This window comes from Marmota flaviventris, chromosome 1, assembly GCF_047511675.1.
Source record: "Marmota flaviventris isolate mMarFla1 chromosome 1, mMarFla1.hap1, whole genome shotgun sequence".
NCBI lineage: Eukaryota > Metazoa > Chordata > Mammalia > Rodentia > Sciuridae > Marmota > Marmota flaviventris.
Window position 1 is genome coordinate 26,007,874 of NC_092498.1, and position 26,306 is coordinate 26,034,179.

At 35.3% G+C, this 26,306-nt stretch overlaps 1 protein-coding gene across 4 annotated transcripts in view; it reads right to left on the reverse strand.

Moving 5' to 3' along the window:
* Positions 1-26,306, reverse strand: part of Cdk14 (cyclin dependent kinase 14) — a 767,749-nt gene that overhangs the window by 419,654 nt on the left and 321,789 nt on the right. For all 4 annotated transcript variants that reach the window (XM_071612068.1, XM_071612070.1, XM_071612062.1 and 1 more), the window contains exon 4: positions 23,611-23,705. In XM_071612068.1, the coding sequence (XP_071468169.1) occupies positions 23,611-23,705 (95 nt within the window). The remainder of the gene's footprint in view (positions 1-23,610; positions 23,706-26,306) is intronic.

Here is a 26,306-nt window from a genome sequence, read left to right on the forward strand (position 1 = left end):
CAATGCTTGAGATAAAAATGGACATCAATTTCCAAAGTTCATGTATGAAGACATGAATTGGTGTGAATATACTTTGTATACAACCAGAGATATGAAAAATGTGTGCTCTATATGTGTAATAAGGATTGCAATGCATTCCACTGCCATATATAAATTAAAAAAATTAACAACAACAAAAAAAAGAATAAACACGACAGATATGTCCCTGCATTTAAGGATCCAACAGTGTGGCCAAGGAGACAGAAACAGCCACCTAGGCACAAAGATGACTCAGACATATTCAAAGGGGATCTGTAGCCTCCTGCCTGTCAAATGGTCCAATGAGGTCATTGGTATAATAATATCTGCAATTAAAAGACACCAAGTATATTTAAATATATAAGTAGATTGTGAAACTAAGAAGAACGTCCTCAAAGGTCATATTTGGTTGTGCCATGGAACCACCTCATTAGTTTAAAACTTTTAAAATAAAGAGACTATCTTAAGCATTTACTTTCCCCTTCACACTCTTTCATATACACTGTCCTTCAGTGTAACCAAACAACTGACATGGAGGACTTTCCCTGTAAAGATCCATGATATGTGCCAAATGAAGAAAGGATGATAATTTGAATATTGCCATTTGCTCACTATAATCACTTAATGAATTATCAATGATTGCTAAAAATCACAAAAAGAGGCTACCCAGATTTAATGGGCCTCTTGATGGAAACTTTCATGCTCTTCCATGGAATAAATCAAACCCAAATCAGACAACATCTTAATCTAAGCACTTATTTAAAGGATATAAGAAGCAAGCTAAATACCACAACTGGAATATCACAACCGAAAAAATCCAGACTACAAGAAACTCTATAGAAATAAACCTAAAAAAATAAATTTCAAGGAAAAAAAAGGGGAAGAAGGCACCCATAGATTAAAGGAATGACATACAATCTTAACTGCAATTAATTGCAATACACATATTGAAACTTACCTTGATTGAAACAAAGTGTATTTTAACACAGACTATCTACTTGATTATTCTAACAAACCATCATGTTTCCATGTTATCACATGATATTATGGTTATATGCTCTAAAACAAAGTTCTCATCTTTCAAAGAAAAAAAAAATGTGGCTTTTTTTTTTTTTTTGGTGGTGCTGGGGATTGAACCCAGGGTCTTGTGCATTCGACACAAGCACCCTACCAGTTGAGCTATATCCCCAGCCCCTCAAAGAAAAAAAATGTGGTACAAAATAACTGGAGAAAACAAATATAAATGAAACAAGAGCAGTCATGTGTTGTGAATGTTTGAAAGGGGTGATAAGTTCGGAGGGGTTTACTATGACTGTGATATTAATTCCCATAATAAGTTTGTATAAAAATTACCCAATATATATTGGGATAAATGTGATGAAGGAAAATCGCAACATGCTATATAAAAGAATGAAGAACCTATTTTAAATTAGACAGAAAAGTATTCTCTGAAAAGATAACATTTTAGCCAAAATATAAAAGACGAAAGAGTAAGCAAAGAACAGTAAAAACCAAGGGAACTACCTGCAGAAAAGTTCAGAGACAAAGAATGAGAAGTTAAACAAAAACATAAGATGAAATCAAGCAAGCAAGAAAGAAAGAGGGAGGGAGGGAGAGCAGGTGAATAGAGCTAGCTGGGAAGTGAGAGAAACATCTATAGAGGGTCAGGAGCCAGATCATGGAGTCCTTTGGGGCAATGGGAAAGGGTTCATAGAAAATCACTGGAAGATCTTAAGAAAGGTAACAGCATGATCGCATTGTGTCTCCAGCTCACTTGCTGTGGTGTGAAGAATTCCTCAAGGAGCACAACCCTGGGAGGAAAGAGGGCCGTGAGCAAGCTGGCATAGAAGGTCCAGGTAAAACATGAAACATGGTGTCTCTCACACTGGGGTACTGGTAAGAGCAACAGGGAACAAAAAAATATTATTGTGAAGACAAAAACATATATGTTGTCAGGATAAACTGGATTGGATGCAGGGAAATTAGTAAAGAATGACTCCAAATTTCCTGGAGTATTGGGTTGTTTGGAGGTACCATTTATTGAGATGAGGGAAATTTAAAAATGTGAGATTTAGACAAGTAAAAAAATGTGAGAGTTAGACAAGTTTTAAGAATCTATTTGACAAGATCTGGGTCTGGAAAAATCCAACCAGAGATGTTAAAGGAAGTATTGGCATGCATGGGTCTACAACTTAGTACAAAATCTAGGCCAGATATAAATTGTGAATCACTTGGAGGAATTCAGGAGACAATCAGTTTTCTGTTAAAGCAGGAGTAACAAAAACACTCCAGAAAAAAGTTTGAGAATATGTAAGAATTTGTTGGTCAGGAATAATGTCTTTGATCTAGGAGATATGAGAAGAACCTGAAAGGTAGAGGAAATAGACCAACATACACAAAAAGTAAGAATGAAGAGATAAAGTGAAGGTAGAGACACAACCATTAGAAAAGCAGTAGCAGTGAGGATTTTCGTTTCCCCTCGTCCCTTCCTCAAGGACACTTGTTTGGAGAAACATATTACTGAGGTCCTTGAACATACTTCATTTTACATTTTCTAGAGAAATCAAATTTTCTCCTTTTGAGGTCAAGTTGCCACTTCAAATAGATTTTTATCTTCAGTAGCTTTTTGCCACACAGAAAATGTTTCCAGAAAGCAGAAAAGAAATGAATATACTTCTTGATGATATTATCACTTTCCCCAATCTTGCATTACTTAATATGTTCTGACTAATTCTTATATACTCTATCTCACTCTATATCTAAAAATCAGAGTCAAATCCATTCATTCATGGTTTTCTTTTTTAAATGTCACAGTATCACAATCAGAACTGTCATTACACAAGCTGGGATTAAAGAAAAGAGGATAAAATCTGATGCTCAACCTCACCACATGTCAAACTTTCCAAACATAAGTTTAAAGCATGATGCTTTCATTTCCTAGCAGAGTCACAAATGTTTGCATTTCTCTGGCAGAAATGTCCAGCATTGCAAGAGAGAACCTTCCAGTCTCAGGGAAAGAAGCATCTCTAAAGAAGTTAAATGAGATGCATCAAAACCACATAACTGATTCACTAGGAGGCTTGGAGGAGTCCCCAAATACTCATTGTCAAGTAGAGTTAACCACAGAGATCTTGCATTCCCCATTCAAAAATAGCCATACAAAATTAAGTGAGGTTTGCAACAGCAGGATAAAACAATTACAGCAGCCCTGGAGAGTGATTAAGGCAAGGGTATTCAGAGTTCACACTATTCTACCCATTCTAATAAAGACCAAAGCGCGCGCACACACACACACACACACACACACACACACACACACACCCCTCCAGTTTATGTTACAACCAGGACAGCAAGCAAATATTTTAGTGTTTTCTTCCTCTTCTTTCTCTCTCTCTCTCTCTCTCTCTCTCTCTCTCTCTCTCTCTCTCTCTCTCTCTCTCTCTCTCGTTTGCTTTGTCTGTTTGCCTGCAAACACCCATGGAGAACTAACAAAGAAAAACTCCACACAAGTCTAGTGAAAAGGCTAGAAGACTAGTAGTAAGCCAAGAGCATTATGAGTAGTTTTCATCTTCTCCAAAAGACATTATTACATTCAAAAATTATAGAAAATTGGGGCTGGGGTTGTGGCTCTTGTGTCCATCTACAACTTAAAAAAAATTAAGTCATAGAAAATGTTAAATATATATAAATATAAAAGAAATTTATATATAAAAATAAATTTATATATAAATTAAATACATATAAAAAGAAATTTCAATAATATCAAGAAAAACAAATGTATTTGTTTCAATATAAGCCTTTTATGGCAAAAAAAAGGGAAGGGATTACAGAAAAATGCTATAATATCATCACAAATTACCTAAATCTAAAAGACTATTCTTCTAAAAATAAGAGTCACATAAAATGGAGTATTTTAAAGGCAAGTAGGGTGTCAAATTAAAATATGATTCCATTAAATATAAAGCTGAAAATATTAACCTTCATTTATGAAGGTCAAGGTTGATAATATTAATTCATATAATACTAAAGGCAGATTAAATGAAGACCTTTACCAAAAAAATTACATAAAATTACTAGAAAACCTATGCTGGTATCACTTCCCAAACCTAGCAAGAGGGAACATAAATCTGCCTTATTTGGAATAAACTAGTTGTATGTGCTGTAAATAAGTTTCAAATCATGATAGTGGTGGGTTGTAGTTCCGCAGTAGAACGCTCGCATAGCAGGTAACAGGTCAGTCCCCAGCACCACAAAAAAAGAAAAATAAAAAAAACACGATAGCTTTAATTCACAAGCAGCACCAATGCTGAATACCCCTATTGCTTAAGTACCTACAGTGTTGCAGGCACAGGGCCAAAAACTTTATTTACATTGTCTCAATTCCCATAACACCTCTGTGTAATAGATACTATTACTTCACTTCACAAAGAAAATTAAGCACAAGATGGCTCAATAATTGCTCTAAATCACACACCTAGAAGTGGCAGGTCCACTTTTTGAATGCAGAGGTCAGACATTCTAAGAAGGTGCCACTGATGGATGGCACTACTATTCTACTCCCTTCATCAGAGGCACCGTACTTACAGCAGTGGGTTTTTTTAAAGACATTGGTATTCAAATTATTTAATCTCAAATACCTTTTCTACTTTTGTGGTTTCTAATAATTTTTATGAACTTCAATATAAACCAATATATCTTAGAATGACATTAATAATCCATATCCCAGTTATAACACCAAAACATGCTGGTGCTAGAATAGTTAGAAAGCTTAAACCAACAATAATCTTACTATTCAGACATAAATTCTTCAATGTGTTTGTACCTTCCAGGTTGTTGGGGGTTTTTTTTCCCTATGTGTAGATTTTTTTTTCCCAATTAAAAAATCCCTACAGAACTTTTATATATGATCATTTATTTTATGGTATGTACTTGTGTTAATAATATGTACTTTAACGTGATGGGCTAGAGTAAGAAACCAGGAAGGCTCAATTTCCAAAACATGCTTTCCTTTTAAGGAATAAGGCCCCAGTACATCTTTCTTTTCATAAAGTTTAATGACCTCTGAATTTGTATTTACAGGTGAAAGCAACCTTTCTGGCCAAGCAATAAAGGAGTGCTTAAGGATTGTGGGCCTGGCAGTCACATGAGGCAGAACGTATAGTGCACATACCTCTGAGATGGCCTGGCTAGAATTTAGTATAGTGAGACTGCCACATAGCCCGTGATATAAACATCTCCAGGATACACATGCCAGTATATTTTACTCTATGAACCCAGATATATGATATGATCTTAGACCTGGAAGAACTAAGACTCACAGCATTCCAATGTGCAGTTTAATAAAGAATTTCCTATGTCCTGGTTACAAAATTTTACCCCCCAAAGTTGTGAGAGTTTCTTCACATCACACTTAAAGAGTCTTATCATAGAGTTTCTAAAAATTTGCCTCAATCATTACATGCATAATATTTATTAATTGAGCATCTATTAACATCACTGTGACAGTTGTTGAATAATATGCTAAAATAGACGCGGGAGACACAAGGCAAGGCAGTGACTGAAACACACAGAGTTAAAAAAATATTTTCCTGACACTTTGAAGATTATCACAATAGGTGTCAAAACTACTGCAGACAGAGAGAGATAAGTTGGACTCAACTCCAAATACAACAGAAACAAGTGAGGATTTATAAACAGGGGCAGGTTGGGGGAGTCCAGGGATGAAAAATTACTAAGAGGAGACATGAAGGGTAGGGAGAATTCTTTCTAAACTGACTTAGCAAGATTCTTGATGAAGGCAGGTAGGGAGATCAGATATCAAGGGTGGAGCTAAACTGATTTAGGATTCTTGATAACACTGGCTTATATAGCTCTGTAAAGGATAGGAACCAAGATCAAAGTCTAGTCAAGAAGAGGGCTTAGACAAGCCTGACAAAGTTGGGAAGGAGACGGTATTGTCAAACATCTGCTAAGTTTCATGGTATAGGTATGACTTAAATTAAGCCTTAAAGACAGACTAGGATGTAGACATGCTAAGAAGAGAGGAAAGCCACTGTATATAGAGGGCTCTGTCAAGAAAAACATTCAAAAACAGGGTGAGCAAAGCACTTAGAGCCTAGAGAGAAAATCAAGTGTGTGTGTGTGTGTGTGTGTGTGTGTGTGTGTATGTTTGTGTGTGTGAGTATAGAGTATAGGGTAGAGCTTCAAATGAAGATAAACAAGAAACAGTGGAGTAAAAACTAGCAACAATACTCATCTTTATTGGTTCATTCTAACCAATAAAGGGAAAGTGAGAAATATTCTAAATACCTACTTCATTATGTAAGTACAGATTAAAACAAACTGTACAATTAACATCTGTATAATCAAATACATTAAAAATTTACAAATTTCCAGGACTTCAATATTATAGTTATGTATTTATACTATAAAATACCTCATAATGAATCTCTACTATCACAATAAGGAGATCTCAATACACCAATGCTACTTCCAGGGTTTTCCGAGCAATCACATGTTCACTGCCATCAAATTGGGCATTGGCATCCCTCTTCTACAGAGCTGACTGCTTTGCTAGGGCTAGTGCTACAATGTGAGGAAAACTGATAAGGTCTTTAACAAAAAGCTATTCAATAATGTTAAGCCTCAGATACCAAATCTACTTCTTGACAAGAAATCCAATTTTCTTTCATGTGAGACAACACAAGTTTAGCCCTTTGAGGAAGATCCACCTTATGTGACATTTCCTTGTACTGATGTGTTTCATGCAGTCTTGCTTCAATAAATGAATGAGTGAAGTCAGCTATCCCAAGTAAGAACCAAAACAGCAAACAATTACAGATGACAGACTACATTAGCTTTTCCTGTTCACAGAGCAACTTATGAAACGAAGTCACAAAAGTCAGCTTTCCTCCATGTCTCTCTTATGTGCGTGTCAACCCTTACAGTCACTAATGGAAATCACTCTGATATGCTTTTCACTTAAGTTGAAAACTAATATTAAAGGAGAAAAATCCCTGGCTTCAGGAGAAACATATATTTAAAAGCAATATTGCTCAGTTTTAATCCAAAATTGGCAATGAATCCAATTGTCATTATTCTTCTCTATCTGAAGCAGATGTAAACTCTCAGTTGTCATCCTGAGGGACCCTTCCATGATGATATCTTATATACATATCCTAGCTCAGAAAATAAATGTGGACTTAGCTCATGTAATATGTTACCTAATAAAGAGATTTCAAAAAAGAATGGTATATCCATAAATTGGGTAAATTGAATATATATCTCTAAATCTATGCCTAATCTGGCAGACAAGAGTTTTAATTACTGATTAGTAATTGTTTGCTTCTTTACTAATATTTATCTGTACCCTTTTTTTGTTCAAAAAAATGTTCATAAATATTACTGTCAAAAGTAAACACTATAGGCCCAGTGTGGTGGCACAGGGCCGTAATTCCAGCAACTCGGGAGGTGGAGGCATGAGGATTAGACTGCAAGTTCAAAGCCAGCCTCAGCAGATTAGCGAGGCACTTAACAATTCAGCAAGACCCTATCTCTAAATAAAATATAAAAAGGGCTGGGGATGTGGCTAAGTGGTTAAGCACCCCTGGGTTCAATCCAGTGTTATAACTTCTTTTTAGTCACTTACCATTCATATTTCCACTGTCCCAGGCTACTCCACAGTGACATCATGGAGAATTTTGTTCTTTATTTCACTCAAGTGATTTGTGGATTTCCATGTGCAAAAGTAGGTAACTGCATGAAATAGAACATCATACTCCCCTTTCCCTTCTGTGGATATGTTTATTTTGGAAATAATTTTCATTCCGTTGCTGCATTCTCATTTGGGCCTTAGCCTAAGGTTTTATGAGCTCCCATTTATCTTACTACCTTTTCATTTATTGCTATAGGAGTATATGGCAAACAATCTCTGGCCCATCAGTACCATTGCAACCCTTTTATCATCACAAATAACAGAGGAATAATATTATAGTGAGAACTGGACCCTTAAAAGGTAAAATTCATTCACATAGGTTTTTGAGTAAATCAGAAATTCAACCTTCTTAAGCCCCACCTGACTTATGTCCCTGGGACTTGCCTCATGAGAGATAAACAACTTTGTTAATTTACATACAATACAAAGAATTGTCTTTGTCTTTAGAAACAAATTTTGAAAGAAAAAATACCATTTATTTCCTTCTTTTTTCCATGATTTTGAAAATCAAGACTACTAATGAATCAACTGGACTTACAGATTCTGAATTTAAGAGAGAGAACATGACAACTCATGTGTCAGATACACATCAACCAGCATGCTACAAAAACTCACTAATGTTGAATGGTTAAGAAGAAAAAATGACCAAATTATATACACAATTTGAAAACAGGTTTACTCATTTTAGATAGATGGAATGGCTCCAACTTTAAAGTATATTAAGAAAGTGACAGATGAAAAACTGAGACACTCAAATTTTCAGTAGTCTGTTACTAATAAGGTGTGCAAACATAGTCACATCTTTCAATCTGCCAACTCTGCCTCCTCCAACTTTCAAAGACAGTATCAACTTCCTCTCTTTATCAGCTACTTTTCTTTTTCATATATAGATGTATGTATGTGATGTGTATATATATAAAACAAAAAACTTTTGAAACTTAGAAAGGGAAACAAATGCACAGGCTATTAAGTATCTATCAACATTATCTCTATGCAGATATCCGGCCATAATGTCCTCAACAATAGCATTTGTGATTATTGGCATCATCTACGCAACCATATTTAGTGATAAAAAATAACTTTAAATACAGTGATTATATTCAGACCTTATGAATTAAACAGGCCCTTTTTAAAGCAAAGGATCAATGGTAAATTAGTTCAGTTCACATCAACTATGACAAAGATGTTTAACAATGTAAGGAAGTACTGTCTGAGGGCTTGCGTGAAAAAAGTAATACAAACACATAAATGTTCATACTTAGAAAAATACACAAGGAAGTAACTAAAAACAAGAACAAAGACCATGAACATTTGGCAAGTTTCAAGAGACACAAAAGACATAATCATTTTCTCCTCATAGCTCATTTCTTGTGAACACTTAACTATATTCATAGGAAGTCCCAGAGACATAAGTCAGGTGGGGCTTAAGAAGGTTGAATTTCTGATTTACTCAAAAACCTATGTGAATGAATTTTACCTTTTAAGGGTCCAGTTCTCACTATAATATTATTCCTCTGTTATTTGTGATGATAAAAGGGTTGCAATGGTACTGATGGGCCAGAGATTGTTTGCCATATACTCCTATAGCAATAAATGAAAAGGTAGTAAGATAAATGGGAGCTTATAAAACCTTAGGCTAAGGCCCAAATGAGAAGGCAGCAACGGAATGAAAATTATCTCCAAAATAAACGTATCCAACAGAAGGGAAAGGGGAGTATGATGTTCTATTTCATGCAGTTACCTACTTTTGCACATGGAAATCCACAAATCATTCGAGTGAAATAAAGAGGAAAATTCTCCATGATGTCACTGTGGAGTAGCCTGGGACAGTGGAAATATGAATGGTAAGTGACTAAAAAGAAATTACAACACTAGTTATGCAAGAAATTGGCTGTGTACCTCTAGAGTTAATAATTAACAAGGGAGGGTTGAGGGAAGTAGAGATTTTAAATCCCCCTGCACAACCAAAAACTGATACAAATTAAAACTCAGATCTAGAATTAGGATGATTGTGTCTAAATTCTGGTTCTGCCCTTTAGCTATACAACTGTGGGAAATTTATTCAACCTTTATAGGTCTCAGTTTCTTTTTCTATACATGGGGAAATTATTTTATTCCAAATCTCTTCTAGAATTATGTATGATAAAAAGAAAACTTAATAGCTGACTTTCACTGAACATACACTTCATGTAGACAATGTTCCAAATACTCTGAATGTATTCACTCACATATATTCTTCACAGCTGTGTGAAACCAATTCTCTTTTTAACCCAATTTTTATGGATGAGAAAAACAAACTCAACCGAGTATTCAACAAATATTTATTTCATGACTCCAAATTACAAAGAGAATGGTAACATCAAGAGAGAAGATTCACAACAATAGACATTGTTATTTTAAAAAATCACAACTAGCATCAATGAAGAAATAGGAAGCAAGAAGAAAAACCAATGCACTACCCAGGATTTTCCCTGATGTGTCTGAATTCATAGAGCCCATGAATAAATCCTAAATGAGATGATGTTGACAATAAAGGAAATGATTTCAGGTCTATAAATAATCAGAACAAGAAAAGGGAAGACCATACATCTGGCACATAAAGAATAAAGTTCAAATGTTGGAGAAAACAAAGCTCCTCAAATTTTTCCATCAAGAGAACCATCAAGTGTTTCCTTAATCATTTTCTCTCTCCCTTCTACTGACTTCTTCATTCCAGTCCCTATACACACTCAACTCTTTTCCATGTGATTTAAAACTAAAGCAACATGAAACACTTTTCCCCTTTCTTCTTCTGCTCCTTTCTTCCCTGCCTCACTCAAGAGTAGCTTGAGTTTCATCCTCCATTTTTGTACCTCCCTTTTGCTCTTCAACCCAAAGCAATTAGGTCTACAACCCCATTAGTCTCCTAAGCATACTTAAGAAAAACATTCCTTATTGCAAAATGGATTCTTTTCGGGACACATCTGATTTGACTTTCTGAAGAGCTGACATCACCATTCACACTCTCCTGAAACTCCCTCTCTTCCTCCTTTTCTTCCCTGCTCCCTCATTTCTTTCCTTCCTTGCTTGTTGGTTTTCTTAGTGCCTAGGTAGTCCACCTCCTTCCTGTCCTTTGCTTTTTCCTTTGTCCAGCTGAAAATGTTGATTTTCTGTTATTTCATCCTTTCTATTCCATTCAGAGATGAGACACATTCTATTTTAATTTAATAATCAACTATGCTTTACTTTGGGCAAAGTTGCAGGTGCCCACAACCCTCTAGAGCTTAGCATTTAAACTTTCCAAGAGCAGAAAATATGAGTGTCTATTTAGTCAATCTCTTTCTCATTAGGAATTCTGCTTCCTTTGGAATCCCAATAGGCCTCCATTGTAACACTTATTTGGCTTCTCGATATCTCAATCTCCATCTTCTTTCTCCTAGGAGGTTTTATCAGACACACAATAAAAGCCTTTAGTTCCTCTTCTGCTTCCTCAGAGCCTGGTTTTTCTTTTCTTTTTTTGTCTGTCAATACTTGTGCTGACTGCTAAGCAGCTTCAATTCACTCTCCAGTCTCACCCACCAGGCCAATTAGGAACAACTCTTATTCTCCACTGGATTACAATGGGGCTTTCAACTAATAACCAAAGTGCCTAATCTTTACAATTCTCCCCATCTCAGACAATACTCACAGATTTGTAGGACCATTGATTTAAATCCCAGAAAACAGAGATAGTATCCCCAAAAACAGAGATAGTTTAAAAAAACAGCAATCCCAAAGAAATATTCTGAACTAGAGACCCAATTATCTTTTAAATTTTCAAGGAATTTGTTATGCAGGGAAATGTGTGTCTGTTTCCTTGGAACTCCAGAAGGAAGGGAGAACATGTTTGCTCAGGAATCAATTGTTAGCATGACTGATGTCTTATGCTTGAGATCTTTAAATAATTTCCTTTTTGTCTAAGACTTTTTAAGCTCAGATATTTTGCTGGATCAAAGCCAATCAGTTCATATGATCTTTTCCATTTTCACATTCTGCTGACAAGATTAGATATCACTCTGCAGTGATTCATGATGAAGCCACAAACAAGACCCTAAAGTTGAACTTCTCTGGCAACCAGAGCATACATCACTCCTTTGTCCAAAGCCCTCCCTTTTGATCCTGGCCTACCTGGAACTTATATCCTCCTCTACATATACAGTGTTGATAATACAATCTTGCACTGACACTGACTTGCTCTTTGTAATCTGTAGTCTTATACTTTTCACACGTGTGCTGTCTCTCCAGCATTACTCCTAACAGTATAGTAGACACTGTTTGTATGAGTCATTGCTAAACAGAATGTAAGTAAGCATTTCTCTAAAATTCACTGATGCTTCATCCTATCAGCTTGGACCTCTAATAGCACCCAATTTCACCCAAGCCCCAGTTTCTTTATTAATTCTTGTTTTAATTTTTCCACATTTCAAATCTCTTCAATTACTCTGACTCTATCATTTATATCATGAGTAGTAAGGGATATGAATAGGTTGGCTGAATTTTAAACTTATCAGTTGCTATTTCACAAAAATCATGAAGTCTAATCTCCAGATCTTCCTGTGTCTGTGCTGCACACCAAGCTCATTAACTTCTTGATTGATTTAAAATTAATTGACAAATCTGTGTTAGAGAGATATTCCATAATAATAAAAAACTATTCACAAATGCTCCACAGGTTCACTGAAATTAATGCCTTTAAAGACTCAATTTGATCCCAGAATAAAATGCTTTAATCTAATTTTATTTTTTGGCAAAATATTTTATCAAGATTTCAAATGCATAAAGCAACATATAAATAAAGTTATCATATAATTCATCCTCCAAATGGGGGCAATATTTACAGTAAAAAGAAGCACTATTAATAATCAAACAAAGACAACAGGCATAAACCTGCACTATCCCAGGCAAACCAGAAAACAAGATCCCCTTCTACACAAAGCAACTCAAACCAAACCGAATCTTGTCTTCCTCATGATTGTATCTAAAAACCTAATTTAGTTAATCCCAAAAGGATAAGTGCTCAGAAAATATAACTGAAAGAACTCTGTGCAAAGGTGAGCCCAAAAACTAAACTCCAAGTATAATAGAATCCAACTATGTGAGATTTTAAAACATGGCCCAAATTATCTTAAATTTCTCATTGAGTGGCAGAGTCACTTGAATCTGGTCTATTCCAACACTTGATCAACAGAATAGGTGAAAATGGAACTGTGCCAGTCCTAGGTCAAGTCCTTAAAATATTGGCTGCTTCTGCTTTCTATATCTAGGTAGTACTGTTTAGATCATCAAATCCTCACTAATTTTTTCTGCCTACTTAATCTATCAATTACTGACAGAGTAGTTCAATCTCTAATTACAATGGAGGATTTGTCCATTTTCTTTTAGTTCTATTAATTTTTGCCTCTTGTATTTTGATATTAATCTTCGATGTGTACATATCAAGGGATAATTACGTGTCTTTTTGGAGAAGAACTGACCCTGTTAATATTATGTAATTATTTCCCTTTTCATCCCTGATAGTTTTCTGAATCATCCATAGAAGGGCCTACTTTCTCTGAAGCTAAACATGTTTCTTCCACCTTTCTTCTATTTTGCTAGCATGGTATACCTTTTTCTGTTCCTTTACCTATAACCTGAGTTTTATATTTAAGAGATTTCTTATAGACAAATACATTTGGTTCTTTTTTTTAATCCACTTTGAGTCTTTTAATTGGCACATTTAGACTGATTAAATTTTAAGTTTCTTATATTTATATTAGTATATGACATGTATGCAATATTTTCTATTCATTATATTTGTTCTTCCCTTCTGATTTTATTTTCTGATTTCAAATAAGCATTATGAAGATTGCATTTTATATCCTTAGTGAATCAATTATACTTTTAAAAAATTTTATAACATTCATTTTTGACTAACCTAACTCCACTTTCCAAATAACTATATCATATCATTGGTTGTATGGGTACCTTACAACACATTCCAATCTCTATCCCTTGTAAAACTGTTGTTGTCATTTCACTTTTCCACATGTTATAATCATCCAATGCAATTACTATTATTGCTTTATATAAACTATTTACTTTTAGTCAATTAATAAGAAAAATAAAATACTTCATTTTATCTTCATTCATTCCTCTCTGATCCCCTTCCTTTCTTCTACAAAGATCCAAGTTTATAACCAATATAATCTTCCTGCTGTGTGAAGAACTTACATTAACATTTCCTTTAGGACAAGTCTACCAGTAAACAGTCCCTCAATTTCTCTGAGGATCTTATTTCTTCTTCATTTTTAAAATACAACTTTATTGAATCTAGAGTCCTGGATTGGTGGGGTTTTCCTTTAAGAAAAAAAAATTAAGTATTTCATTCTACATTTTTTGTTTGCAGAATGTCTGATAAGAAGTCTTATATAATTCTTTTGTAGAATTTCCTCTACAGGTAAGGTGTTTTATTCCTGTAGCTTCATTCAATTTTTCTCTTTGTTTCTGCTTTTCTGCATTTTGAATATGATATTGCTAGGCAGAGGTTTGTTTTAGTTTATTTGGGGGGTTTGGGGTTGTGTGTGTGTGTGTGTGTGTGTGTGTCCCTCACTTGAATGTTCTTAATGTATCTGAGGATTATTATCTATTACTAATTTTGGAAAGGTTTCTGACATGATTACTTCAAATACTTCTGGTCCCTTATTTTCCTGCTATTCCAACTATACATACATCACACTTTTTAACATTGCCCTACAATTCTCAGATGTCCCTTTCCTCCCTTACTTACTTACTTTCTTTGCATTTCAATTTGTCAAGTTTTTATTGACTTATCTTTAAGCTCACCAGTTTTTTTCCCCTAAACTGGGTTGAGTTTATTCTGGGTTACATAAAAGACACTTTTCATTTCTGTAACAGTATTTTTATTTCTAGCATTTCCCCCCCTGGATTCTACTTAGAATTCCCATTTATCTGTTTATATTCCCCATCTGTCCTTGCATATTGACTTTTTTCCATTGAAGTCCTTAACATATTAAACATAGTTATTTTCAATTGCCTGCCTAATACTGCTAACATCTAAGCCATATTTGAGACAGATTGTGATGCTGTTTTGCCTTTTCAGGTTGTACTTTTGTACTGAAATTTTCTGTTGAAAGCCAGACACCTAAGAACTTATATTAATTTAGCTAAGAGATGGGCTATTTCTACTATTTGCCACAGCTACAAGTACCAGAGTCTTCACATTTACTCCAATATTCCTGTTCTTACCTTCTCTTGACTTTAGATTTCCTTCAGTACTCCTCCTCAGAGGGAATGTGTCTCTTGAAGCTTTTTTTTTTTTTTAGCTCTAATTCACTGTCATTACACTAGAAGCCTGCTGGCATGGTGGCACAGTACAGGCAAGTGTGAGTATTCTCTACAACCTTCCATGCAAATCTATATTCTTGTACAGGTCTGCTTTCTATGGTGTGGCCTTTGTGTTTCTCCAAATGTGTGGCATTTTTTCTCCTTCTATCCACTACCTCCTTCCCTGGCTACAGTGTTCTCATCCTATATCCTTAACAGTGGCCACTACTGATTATGGTCCCCCCATGTAGTTGATGCAGGAAGGCTGAAAAGAGCTGGAATAGAGGAAATTCCCTTTCTTCAGTTGGGAGCAGGCTCTAACATAGACTTTTCTCAGGAAAATCGGCCATTGTGAAAAAGAATACTCTGGGAGCATTTTGTGATGCTTACTCTCACCCTCTACCTACCAGAGCTACAAGGGGATCTCTGTAGGATCTTCATTGTGAAAACCTACTAGTGTTCCTGGAGGTAAAGCCCGAGGAAGAGTACTGTCCTCCCTAAGATTGACTCACAGTAGCTCTTAACTCTCATGCTTATACATACTCAGTCTCTGTTAATTCATAAAAATTGCCATACATGTGTCTCCACCAGTTTATGAACCTAGTGGTTTTGCTCCAGGTAAGCAGATCTTGGCTATGTCCTTCTAGATGTTTCTATCTCTAGAGATTAGGATAGTGAATTGCCCTGTGACCTCAATTCTCTTGATAGCTTTTTTAAAAGTCATTGATTTGTTCTTTGCATTTATTTTTCTTTGTAATTATGAGATTCACAACTTCTAAACTCTTATGTGTTGGAGCTTAAGCCACAAGTTTCACCTCCTATGTCTTAAGATGCTCACTCTGAGAAACCAGTCACCATACTATTAGGAAATCTAAGTCATGTGAAGAGGCAACACAGACTCAAGTCATGTGAGTGAACCATTTTAGCAGTGGTCCCTCAAATTCTAGTCAAGCTTCACAGAACAATACTATATGGAGCAGAAATACACTTTTTCTGTGTAGTCCTTTCCCAATTGCAGATTCATGAGCAAAGCAAATAATAGTTGTTTTAAGTCTCTCAGTTTTGAGGTGATTCACTTTGGACCCATATATAAATAGAATGTTCCTAGGATAATGCTCAAGATCCTGACAACTTCTCAAATTTCAATCCATGCCAATCTCCCCTGCAGCATCCCATGTCTCCAGTCACACAGCTCTCTCTGAGTGTGCAGAACACACCAAGATCCTTCTCACTCCAGGGGACTGAACTGAAACACTCTTGTCCCTATTCTTTACCTAGTTGGTGACAAGTCCTTGATATCTAAGCATATATGACCTCTCCTCTGTCCATCCATCTAAAACATACCTATTGCCCCCCCCTCACACACACACACACACACACACACATAAACACAACACATAGATTTCTTGTCCTTCACACTACTTGTAATTACAGATGTATCTGTTGATTTGATTAATTTCTGCTTCCCACATTGGATGATAGCTCAATGAAAAGATGGACTCTCTCAGTTTTCTTCACTACTACTTAGCCATTACCTAACTAAGCACACAGAAGACAGAAGGGGCTTAGTAAATACCTCAGAAGGAATAAGCTCTTGTAAATAGACACTGCCTCCATGAATTCCTTATTTAGACTAGGTTCCTCAATTTTGGAAGTACTGACATTATGAGCCAACTAATTTTTGTTGCATAAGACTGTCCTGTTAATTTGTAGGAATTCTCACATTTGTAGCATCTCTGGCCCCTACATGCCAGTAAAACCGCCATCACTTTCCAAGCTATGAAAACCAAAAATGTCTCCAGACCCTATCAAATGTATCCTGGTAAGAAAAATCTCTAGTTGAGAATTGCGGGTTTAGACTAGAAAGTTTTTGCTTCCTAACATTCTGGTTTAAACTAAAAGAATGGTAATAATAAAGAAGCTACTCTGGAATGTGAGCACACTTCAAACTAAAACCAGTCTCATCATCATCTCCTTCCCCTATTTCTCCTCAAAAATCACTTAAACCAAACTATGGGAGAAAAAATTCTAAGAGTCCTGACATTATGAGTTTAAATTACTTCAATAATTGAAAATCTCCACATAACTTTTTCCAAAAGACTGAAGACATTAACAGTTTAGATACTTGCTGAAGACAGCAAATATCACTGATTGTTGTTTTGAGGGTGTCCTAATCAAATGATCAACGGATGCTGATAAGAAAAATGGCTAACCAAGGCTAATACACTTAAACATTATCTAACAGGAAAGTTATTCCAGTTTAGTTTACTCTAATAATTAAAATCATGTTTTTTGCTTAAACAATAACCTCATTGTCACTTTTGAAAAAAATATTAGGCATTGTTTGTTTTATCTGCTTCAAGCTAAAGGAAACCAGCTGTACCAATGAACCAGACTCTGATGCCTGCATTCTTCCTCTGAAGGAGGAAGTCAGGGCTGAATATGCAATTTGATTAGACTTTAGGGCTTTAAAAAACAAAATTAGCAGATGTTGGTGGGTGGGCTATTACCCTCCTCAAACTAGGTAAAGATAAGGATCCCACTTTTTCAACTTCTACCTATACTCAAAGACACAGATCTGAAAATACGAAGCAACACATTTCATTTACTCCTTTAGCTACTTTTTAAAAATATCCAATTTCTCCTGTTAATACATTGTAATTCCATATTGTAAGAATTAAATTGTGAAACAACACTGACTGTAGTATACTGTAATGCCAACTTCATATCCTTTGACTAACAGTGTGGTTACAGGCTTGATCTTTGAAGTAAGCTGCAATAATAAGCTTAGGCCTATGAACTCACATCTAAAGGAAATCAGAGCAGACCTAATGAGAAACAGAGCGGGCCTTGGGAGCACCTTCAGCAGAGCTTATAAAATGTGATCAGATTTCCCTCTCTCTGCACAAAGTTCCCATTTGTGGGCAATTGACCTCCTAGGACAGTGGAAGTCAGCATGATAGTCCAAGTTTAAACACTTAGGATCAAAACTTTAGTGAACCAGAAGTCCAGAGTTTTCCATCTGGGGGTTTCTGACTTTTAGAATCTTCAAACTCCTCCTGATAGTGTTTCAATGGAACTGATCTTCCAGACAAGCAGTTAGAGCCATATCTTTAATCTTGCATCTTCTGGAAAGGTGGTTAATTGCTGCTGCCTTTCTTCTTGCTGCTGCTTGTTTTAATTAACAGTGTTTCTTCCCCCTATTTCTCCTGGGGCTTTGAAGAGCTCTTTGAAATGTATTTAGTATTTCAGTTTGGGTTTGGCTAGTCTCTCAATTTATGAGGTCATTTAATTCAAGTTCAATTATTCAGCACAAATTGGCAGAATGAAATGCTAAAAGAAGACTGGCACTTTAAATCACATAAATCTCATGTTACATAATGTGAGCAAATTCCTCCATTGTTCTTATTGACCTCTGAGATAACAATTCACTGCTGGCCCAAGCCAGTGTAGGCAGGCTCACCACAGGAGGGTCCTCCAGGAGATGAGGCCTTGGCATCTTCACCTCAACAGAAACTGAAGATAAGTAGAGAAAATGACCAGCGATTAGGACCATCTGTAGGGATGACTTCCACTGAGTTAGGCCAATATTCCTTTTCTAGACACAGAACAAAGGGCAAGTTGTTCTTCCTCTAAATGGCACACAAAGCCTAAGAAATGAGAAGCAACTTTAATCTTGCATGCCCCTGATTCAGCTGGAGAGAGCAAAATCCACAGTTTTAACTTGCATCTGGGATTAGGGGAAACTCAGGTGTGATCCACCTGAGGATCCCAGTGCACCCAGGAAAATGTGGGTCTCCACATTTTGACTTTTAGAAGTTGAGGTAACAGGTGATCTTAGCCATTATTTAAAACAGCCAGGTATACGTAGATGCCCAAACATAAACAAAACACCTAACTTTCCAAACTACATTGCTTAAAGCCAATTCCACTTTAAAACTCAAATGATCAATATTTGCACAAAAACAATCAGTCTTCTTTAACTTTAAAACACTCTGGGATCAACAAATTTAGTCTAACAAACAAAAAGTAAAAATTTCGTTATATTTTCTGGGGAAATGTGGACATTCAAGTCACCAAAAGAAACCATAGTAAGGATCCAACAAGGACACACCATGATGAGGGAGACTTGATTTACAAGCAGAGGAGGTTGTGGCCTCTGAACTCAATCAGTCACCACTGGAGAGAACACACGTACCTTCTTCCTTTTGAAACCCCACACCATTTTACCTGAGCCTTTCTTATTACATTCTAGCTCATATAAAATATGCAAGATTCTAACTTAGGTAGAATTTTGTTATATGTACCATCTCTTCAAGATTAAGTTTACTGGTGGTAAAATGCACATCTGAGTTACCTCTTGTTACCTGGAGTTTAAAAGGGTATAATTAGAGAAAACATAATAAATGTTCATCATTCATTGAATAAGTTTCAAAAATATTGACAAATCTCAATGTATAGAAGTCCCTGACAACTAAAGGCAAAAAGATGATCCGAATTGCTGAATTAAAGATATTTTAGAATGCTGAGGCAAGAAGATCACAAATTCAAAGCCAGCCTCAGCAACTTGGTGAGACCCTGTCTCTAAGGAGGGGGGGGGGGAAATATATATATATATATATATATATATATATATATATATATATACATATATATATATATATATATACACATATATATATATATATATATACACACACACACACACACATATTCACATATATATGAATATATGACTGAGGATGTGACATAGTCATTAAGTGCTCCTGGGTTCAATCCCCAGTACCAAAAAAGAAGATATTTTTAGAATGTCATATATTTTTGAAATGTTAAATGTACGATGCATGTTTTTCTTTAAACTCTATATTAAATGCCACAGGAATTTAGAAAAGAGAACATAATCAGAAAATTAAACAAGGACAGAAATTGAGTCCTATGCAACAATAAACTGCCTCCCTTCCCCCAAATACATTCACACACAAACTTACACAGGGAATGTAGAAAGGAGTTAACAAATATTGGTCAAAACAAAACAACTATCTGCTCAAATATGAAAAGGTGGAAGTTCGAAGCTTTTTAAAAAAATAAATAAAGAGCATTTGTGAGTACTGCTTGTGGATGTGGATACAGTCAGCCAAGCATTCTTTAGAAGCCAAGCTCATTACCACCAAGCAAGCTACCTGAATAGGAATCTCAGTCAAGTGTTCCCCAATGCATCTGCTCCTTCAGGAGTTATGAGACACAGGAGAACTGACTAATAAAAACCCTTTCTATCCCTCAAGTTTCTAACAATGGCTAGTTACAACTATTCCAAAATCAAGACTTAGCACCAACCTCGTGTTGAGAGTAATATGCTTTGTTTTTACATTGCATAAAGAAGAAACATGAGCTAAAGGACAACTAATATATAGCACAGGTAGGAAAAGAAAAATGTCATAACTGCAATGCCAGGTTAGGAAGGTTTGAAAGTAATACCTGTGATGGATTGGACTGTGACCTCCAAAAAAAAAAAAAAAAAAAGGAAGAAGACGAAAGAAGAAAGAAGAAGGAGGAGGAGGAGACAGGTTAAAACCCTACGTTCTACTGTCTCAGAATGTAACCTTATTTGAAAATAGGTCTTTATAGAGACATCAAGTTAAAATGAGGTCATGAGGAAGGACCCTAATCCAATATGACTGTGTCCTGATCAAAGGGGGAAATCTGGAGACACACACACACACACACACACACACGAAAATGAAGGCAGAGGTCAGGGTAATTCATGTCCTATTCAGGAATGCCAAAACTGCCAGCATACCACCAGACGCTAAGAGAGACGCATGGAACAGATTCTCCCCCAGAGCCACAGAAGGAATCAACTCTGCCCACACCTTGCACTTCTAGCTTCCATAACTGTGAGATAATAAATTACTCATGTTTAAGCCACCCCATTTGTGGTTGTTAATAGCAAATGTAGCAAACTAATGCAATGAAGTTTATGGTTAAATCCAAATATGATACCTATAAAAAATATGTGTGTATGTGTATAGGGGTGGGTGTGTGTGTGTATAAAACACTTTGTAATATGTGAATATATATGTGTATGTATATGTGTGTGCGTGTGCGTGCCTGTGTGTGTGTGTTTGTGTGTGTGTTTGTGTGTGTGTATCTGAAACTAAAAAACTCACAGGAATCTCTACAAATACCAGACAGCTTTACCATAAGAAAATGAAAGCTGCTCTTAGGGAAGAGGCTAAAGATAGCATTTAAAGATGGAGGCAGGGATGCAGACATTTATGGGACAGTAGTACAACAAGGTCCCAACATTTAGCTAGCTCTTTAAGTTATGCAGCACCTCAGAGACACATCAACTGGGCTCTCAATTCCTGCTACATGACACTTACACAGTTGGTATTCTTTTGACTTTGCTACCTTAAAGCAGTGAAACCCAGGCAGCCTGTCATCTCTCAAAACAGGTGAGCAGGCAATGGCTTTCATCTTCAACTGGAGGAAATTAAACACGACATGTGACCAGCAGGCTTTAAACTTAGAAAAATTCTGACAAGATAAATCTAGACCTGCTGGAGTAAAAACAATCAACGGTCCACAACCATCATGCTCAAAGGCTACAGGTACTTTTAAGTCTTTTTTTTTATTCAGGCATAATAAATTTAAATTTTTCAATTGACTCTAAGATTCTGAGATAAATGTTCAAGATTGAATATTTATTCAATAACATTACTAACTTATATTTGCAGATCAGCAGAACACATTATTTGTGAACAAGTAGTTTCAAGTACCTGGTTTGTTTCCTTATAATGAAATAGGGTGTTTGCTTCTATTTGAGTCACCATTAAAACAAGTCAGAGCATATGTGAGAAACTTCTGGAAAATTCAACATGGACCATATCTCTCCAAGTCCTTTACAATGTAAAAGCAGTAATAGTGTAATGAGTGCAAGGGATGACTTCAAGCCAGATAGGCACAATGTAAAGCAAGTGTTGCTATGAACCACTGTGTGAAAATGGGCACATGGCTAAACCTATTTGTGCACCACAATTCCTGACTGGTTAAGTACAGACAACAATAATAGGGCATATCATAGCATTATGAGGAGTAGATAAGGCAAAATGATATACTATATTTTATACAAAATTATTGAGAAATTAAGGAGAGCTAGTATCACGTTATTAACTTTGAATGTGCAAGAAATTTATGAAGTACTATCTCTGTTAAAATTACCTCAACCATTCAGACCATTATTTTGATGTTCATTAATTCTCAAGCAACTCAGTTAAGTCATTAATAATGCTCCGGGTTTGGTTTTATTTTCTGTTTCCCATCATATTAACTTTTCATTCAAATAAAAAACAACAGACCTTTTTAAAAACATTTTTATAGCTCACAAAACTAGTGTTGCTTCTTTTTAACCTGACTGCATTTTTGTATTCCTTTACCTTCAGATCTTCTTTTAGAAGGAATACTTCTTCATTTTCTTAACTTAGAAACCATGAACAAAAATATAAAATTATACTCCATAAAAGCCAGATTACATAAATTAGCACATAGCCAAAATTTGCAATTATGTTTTTGGAATGATCATTCAGAGAATTTTCTAATATCTTTTTTAAAATGTAATGTTAAATAGAAGGTCTTATTTCTGTTTTCTTTTTTCCTTTTTCATTACTGGGAATAGAACTCAGGCTTCTCACATGCTAGTGAAATACTCTACCACAGAGCTTGACCTGAGCCCTAGAAACTCTTATTTTTCCTATAAAGGTTTTAAAAAGAAATATAGGGATGATTTACAAAATTACTTTATAGGATCATCTGGTAAAGTTATTAAGGTAGAACTAGGTTTATTTCTCCTGAGGCTATTTAGAAAAAGGCATCAAATTTTCCACAAGCTACATGTCACTAAATACAGTAACTTTCTGCCCTCAGTCACTAAGGGAGAGGGAATTGTCCATCAGAAACATCTGGTACAGCTTTATAAGAATCCAATTCTGTGCCCTGACCCCAGGATACCAATGGGGATAGAAAGGACACAGAGGAAAGAGTTGCTTCTCTATGGGGAAATATATTCAGCACAGTGCCAAAGCAGGCAGGTGCAAAGAAAGAAAAAGAAAAGTTTGCAGGGTGGTTTTTTGTTTTTGCTTTTATGAATAGGAGACTTCTGAAAAATGGAGTAAAAGCTCAATTTAAAACAATGTCATGGATGATATTACATGTGGTTCTGATTTCTATTCTTAACATGAAACCTACATGAGAAATTAATCACATAATCCACCTGGAAATGAATTCTGATTAGAGGGTACCAACTCCACTGAGGGAAAAGAAAACAAAGTTGGAGGAGGGGTTGATACAGAAAGATCACCTGGGCAAGTCTGCAAACCTGTTTTCTAGCAGGGAAAGCAAATTCTAGTGCCTTAAAAAATAATCCTGACTGGAGATAATTTTATTGTATATTAAGTGGGAATTATTTAATGTACTGCTATTTAATATTAAGATAGCAGAATCATTTTACATATGAAATATTCAAAAACCATTGAACTTACTTGCTTTTCCCTTTGTATACTGTAGCATAAGATCCTTCTCCGAGTTTTTCCAGTTTTTCATATGAGTCAGCTTTTCCAAATTTGGGACTTGTTGGCTAAAAGTGAAGCAGAGGGTAAACAAAACAGATTTTATCAAATTAATTAAAAATAAGTATTCTGATTTCACTGAGAAGATACAGATTCTTTGTCACTTGTCAAATAACTTTTTTCTGATAAAAGAATATTTATTTCTTTGAAAACAACATAATAAACACACAGTATAAAACCAAAGTCCTGCCAATGAATGTGTGTAGAATTAAATTTACTTATAATCTAACAAAGGAATCATTGTAAATATTCTGATATCTCTTCTTGTGCTGATAAATGTCTTTTACAGAGATGGGATTAACATACTTACTCTTTTATACCTGCTTTGTTTTTACTTAATATATTATAAACATTTTACATGTTGTTACATAATCTTCTAAATTAGGGGCTGACAAACTGTGAACCAGGGTCAAATCTAGCCCTCTACTTGTTTTTGTACATTCTGAGAGTTTAGAATAGTTTTTATCTTTTTTAATAGTGGAGATAGATAGATCAAAGGAGGAATAAAAATTTATGATATGTGAAAATTAAATAAAAATTCAAATTTTAGCATCCATAAAGCTTTATTAGAATGGTCATCTGCTCATCATTTACATATTATCTGTTACTTTCTAGCCACAACAGAGCTGTAGTTATAACAGAGATCATACAACTGAGGATGCTGAAATAAATATTTACTATCTGACTCTTGTAAATCATGACTGTATAATACTCAGTCTTACAAAGGTACTCTTTAATATCTTTTAGTAATAATACAAATAGATAATCAAAGATGTATCATTTAAGATATTGCTAATATATAAAATGCAACTCCCTTTTGAACTAATCCTTACAGTTTAATTTCAAGAAAATTCCTTCTCCTTTAGAAAGATTACCACCCATAAAAATTAAAAGACTGCCAGAAGAGTGATTTTTTTCATTCTGACTGTGCTAACACACCTATTTTAACCATTTACCTCTTATTTAGATAGGAAATTATATAATTTTAATGATATTATAAAAGGGTAATATCAAAATATATTAGAGAATTATATAAGAAATTAGAAGCATCTTACTAAATTCATTATCAGATCACAGTTATAAGTACATATATAATTCACAAAAAGGTTGCTAACGATTGTGGTAATTCATAAATGACCAATTCTAGGAGTTTAATGAAGGAACTTCTTGCAGAAAGTTTATAGAACACTATTTCTGAGCTTGAACACAGTTTGTACTATACTGTTATGCCATTTATGAGAAAACACAGGACATCCAGGCAATGAATGAGTACTAGCACCATTTATAAGGACTCTATGCAGCAGTTTGAATACATGCTCTTACCTCCTTCCCACCATAAACACCACACAGTGACTGAGAAGACAATTTGCGAAAACAGTACACCAGAATTAGGAAGGAGAAAAAGAAAACAGTGCCAATACCTAATCAGAAATTTTGAGGACTGCTGAAAGATAGCACATAATCAGAATCAAAACTTAAGGGGAAAACACCAACATTAGGAGAAGACTATTAAGAGACAAAGCAACAGGGACCTGTGACTACACCAGTGAGCACAACAGCTTCCCAAGAAAGACACAGGCACATATGCAAAGGAGACAGCTGAGAATGTGGTATCTGGAGAGGGGCAAAGCAGACTCAACAAGCCAACACCAAGGGCAAGGACAATGTTTCCCATCCCACAATCTATAATTGTTGTCTCTTTCACAGAGTCAGTACAGATAAGTTACAGAAACCAGAATAAAGATAAGTTACAGAAACTAGAATAAATCATGATAATGATTCTTATATACAAAGATGAATATACAATCACAAATCACAAATCATTTCAGGAAAATCAGTGTCCTGAAAAAGAAGTATAAAATGTAATAGGCAGATAACAGAAAGCCTGGATACAGGTGACAGCCTAAATGTAAGAATAACTTAGAATATAAATAACCAAACCTTCAAAAAGCTTTGAGAAGACATCACAGCATTAAAAAATGAACCAATGAGGCAGTGTGGATATGAAACACGTAATCAGTGAAATAAAACATTTAATGGGCAGTGAATGGAAGAATGGAGATTACTGAAAAAGTAGTAAGTAAGCTCAACGGTTGAACAGATTTCTCCCAGAAAACTTCAGGGAGAGACTGCATCTAAATATGAAGATTATTCAACAAGCACAATATTTTCACAGACAGCAATGGCTGCAAACGGCAGTTAAGCAATATTTTTTAAATTCAAAGACAAAATTATTTGGTACCACTGATCTATACTCAAGTTAGTCTCTCAAGTAGAATATGGATACTGTGCAACATCACTGCCCACATAGTTTCTTATTAACTCAATATAAAACTTAGTTGAAGAGATGGAAGAAGTACAGGAAGGCAAGGAACAGTAGGAAAGGAAAAATAATATGTCGAGATTCTTGAATTCATCAAGACAGACAGCAGATACTGATCAACTCCAAAGGCAAAAATTTTAGTATGTTTCTTAACTCTTAAAAGAGAATAACTAGGTTAATATAAATAAGATGTACAAATGTCAAACAAATTGAGGAAAAGGGAATAGAAGGGGGAAATGTAGTGAAGAAGAGGAAAGAAGGTATGGAGTGGGAGGATATAGGAGGA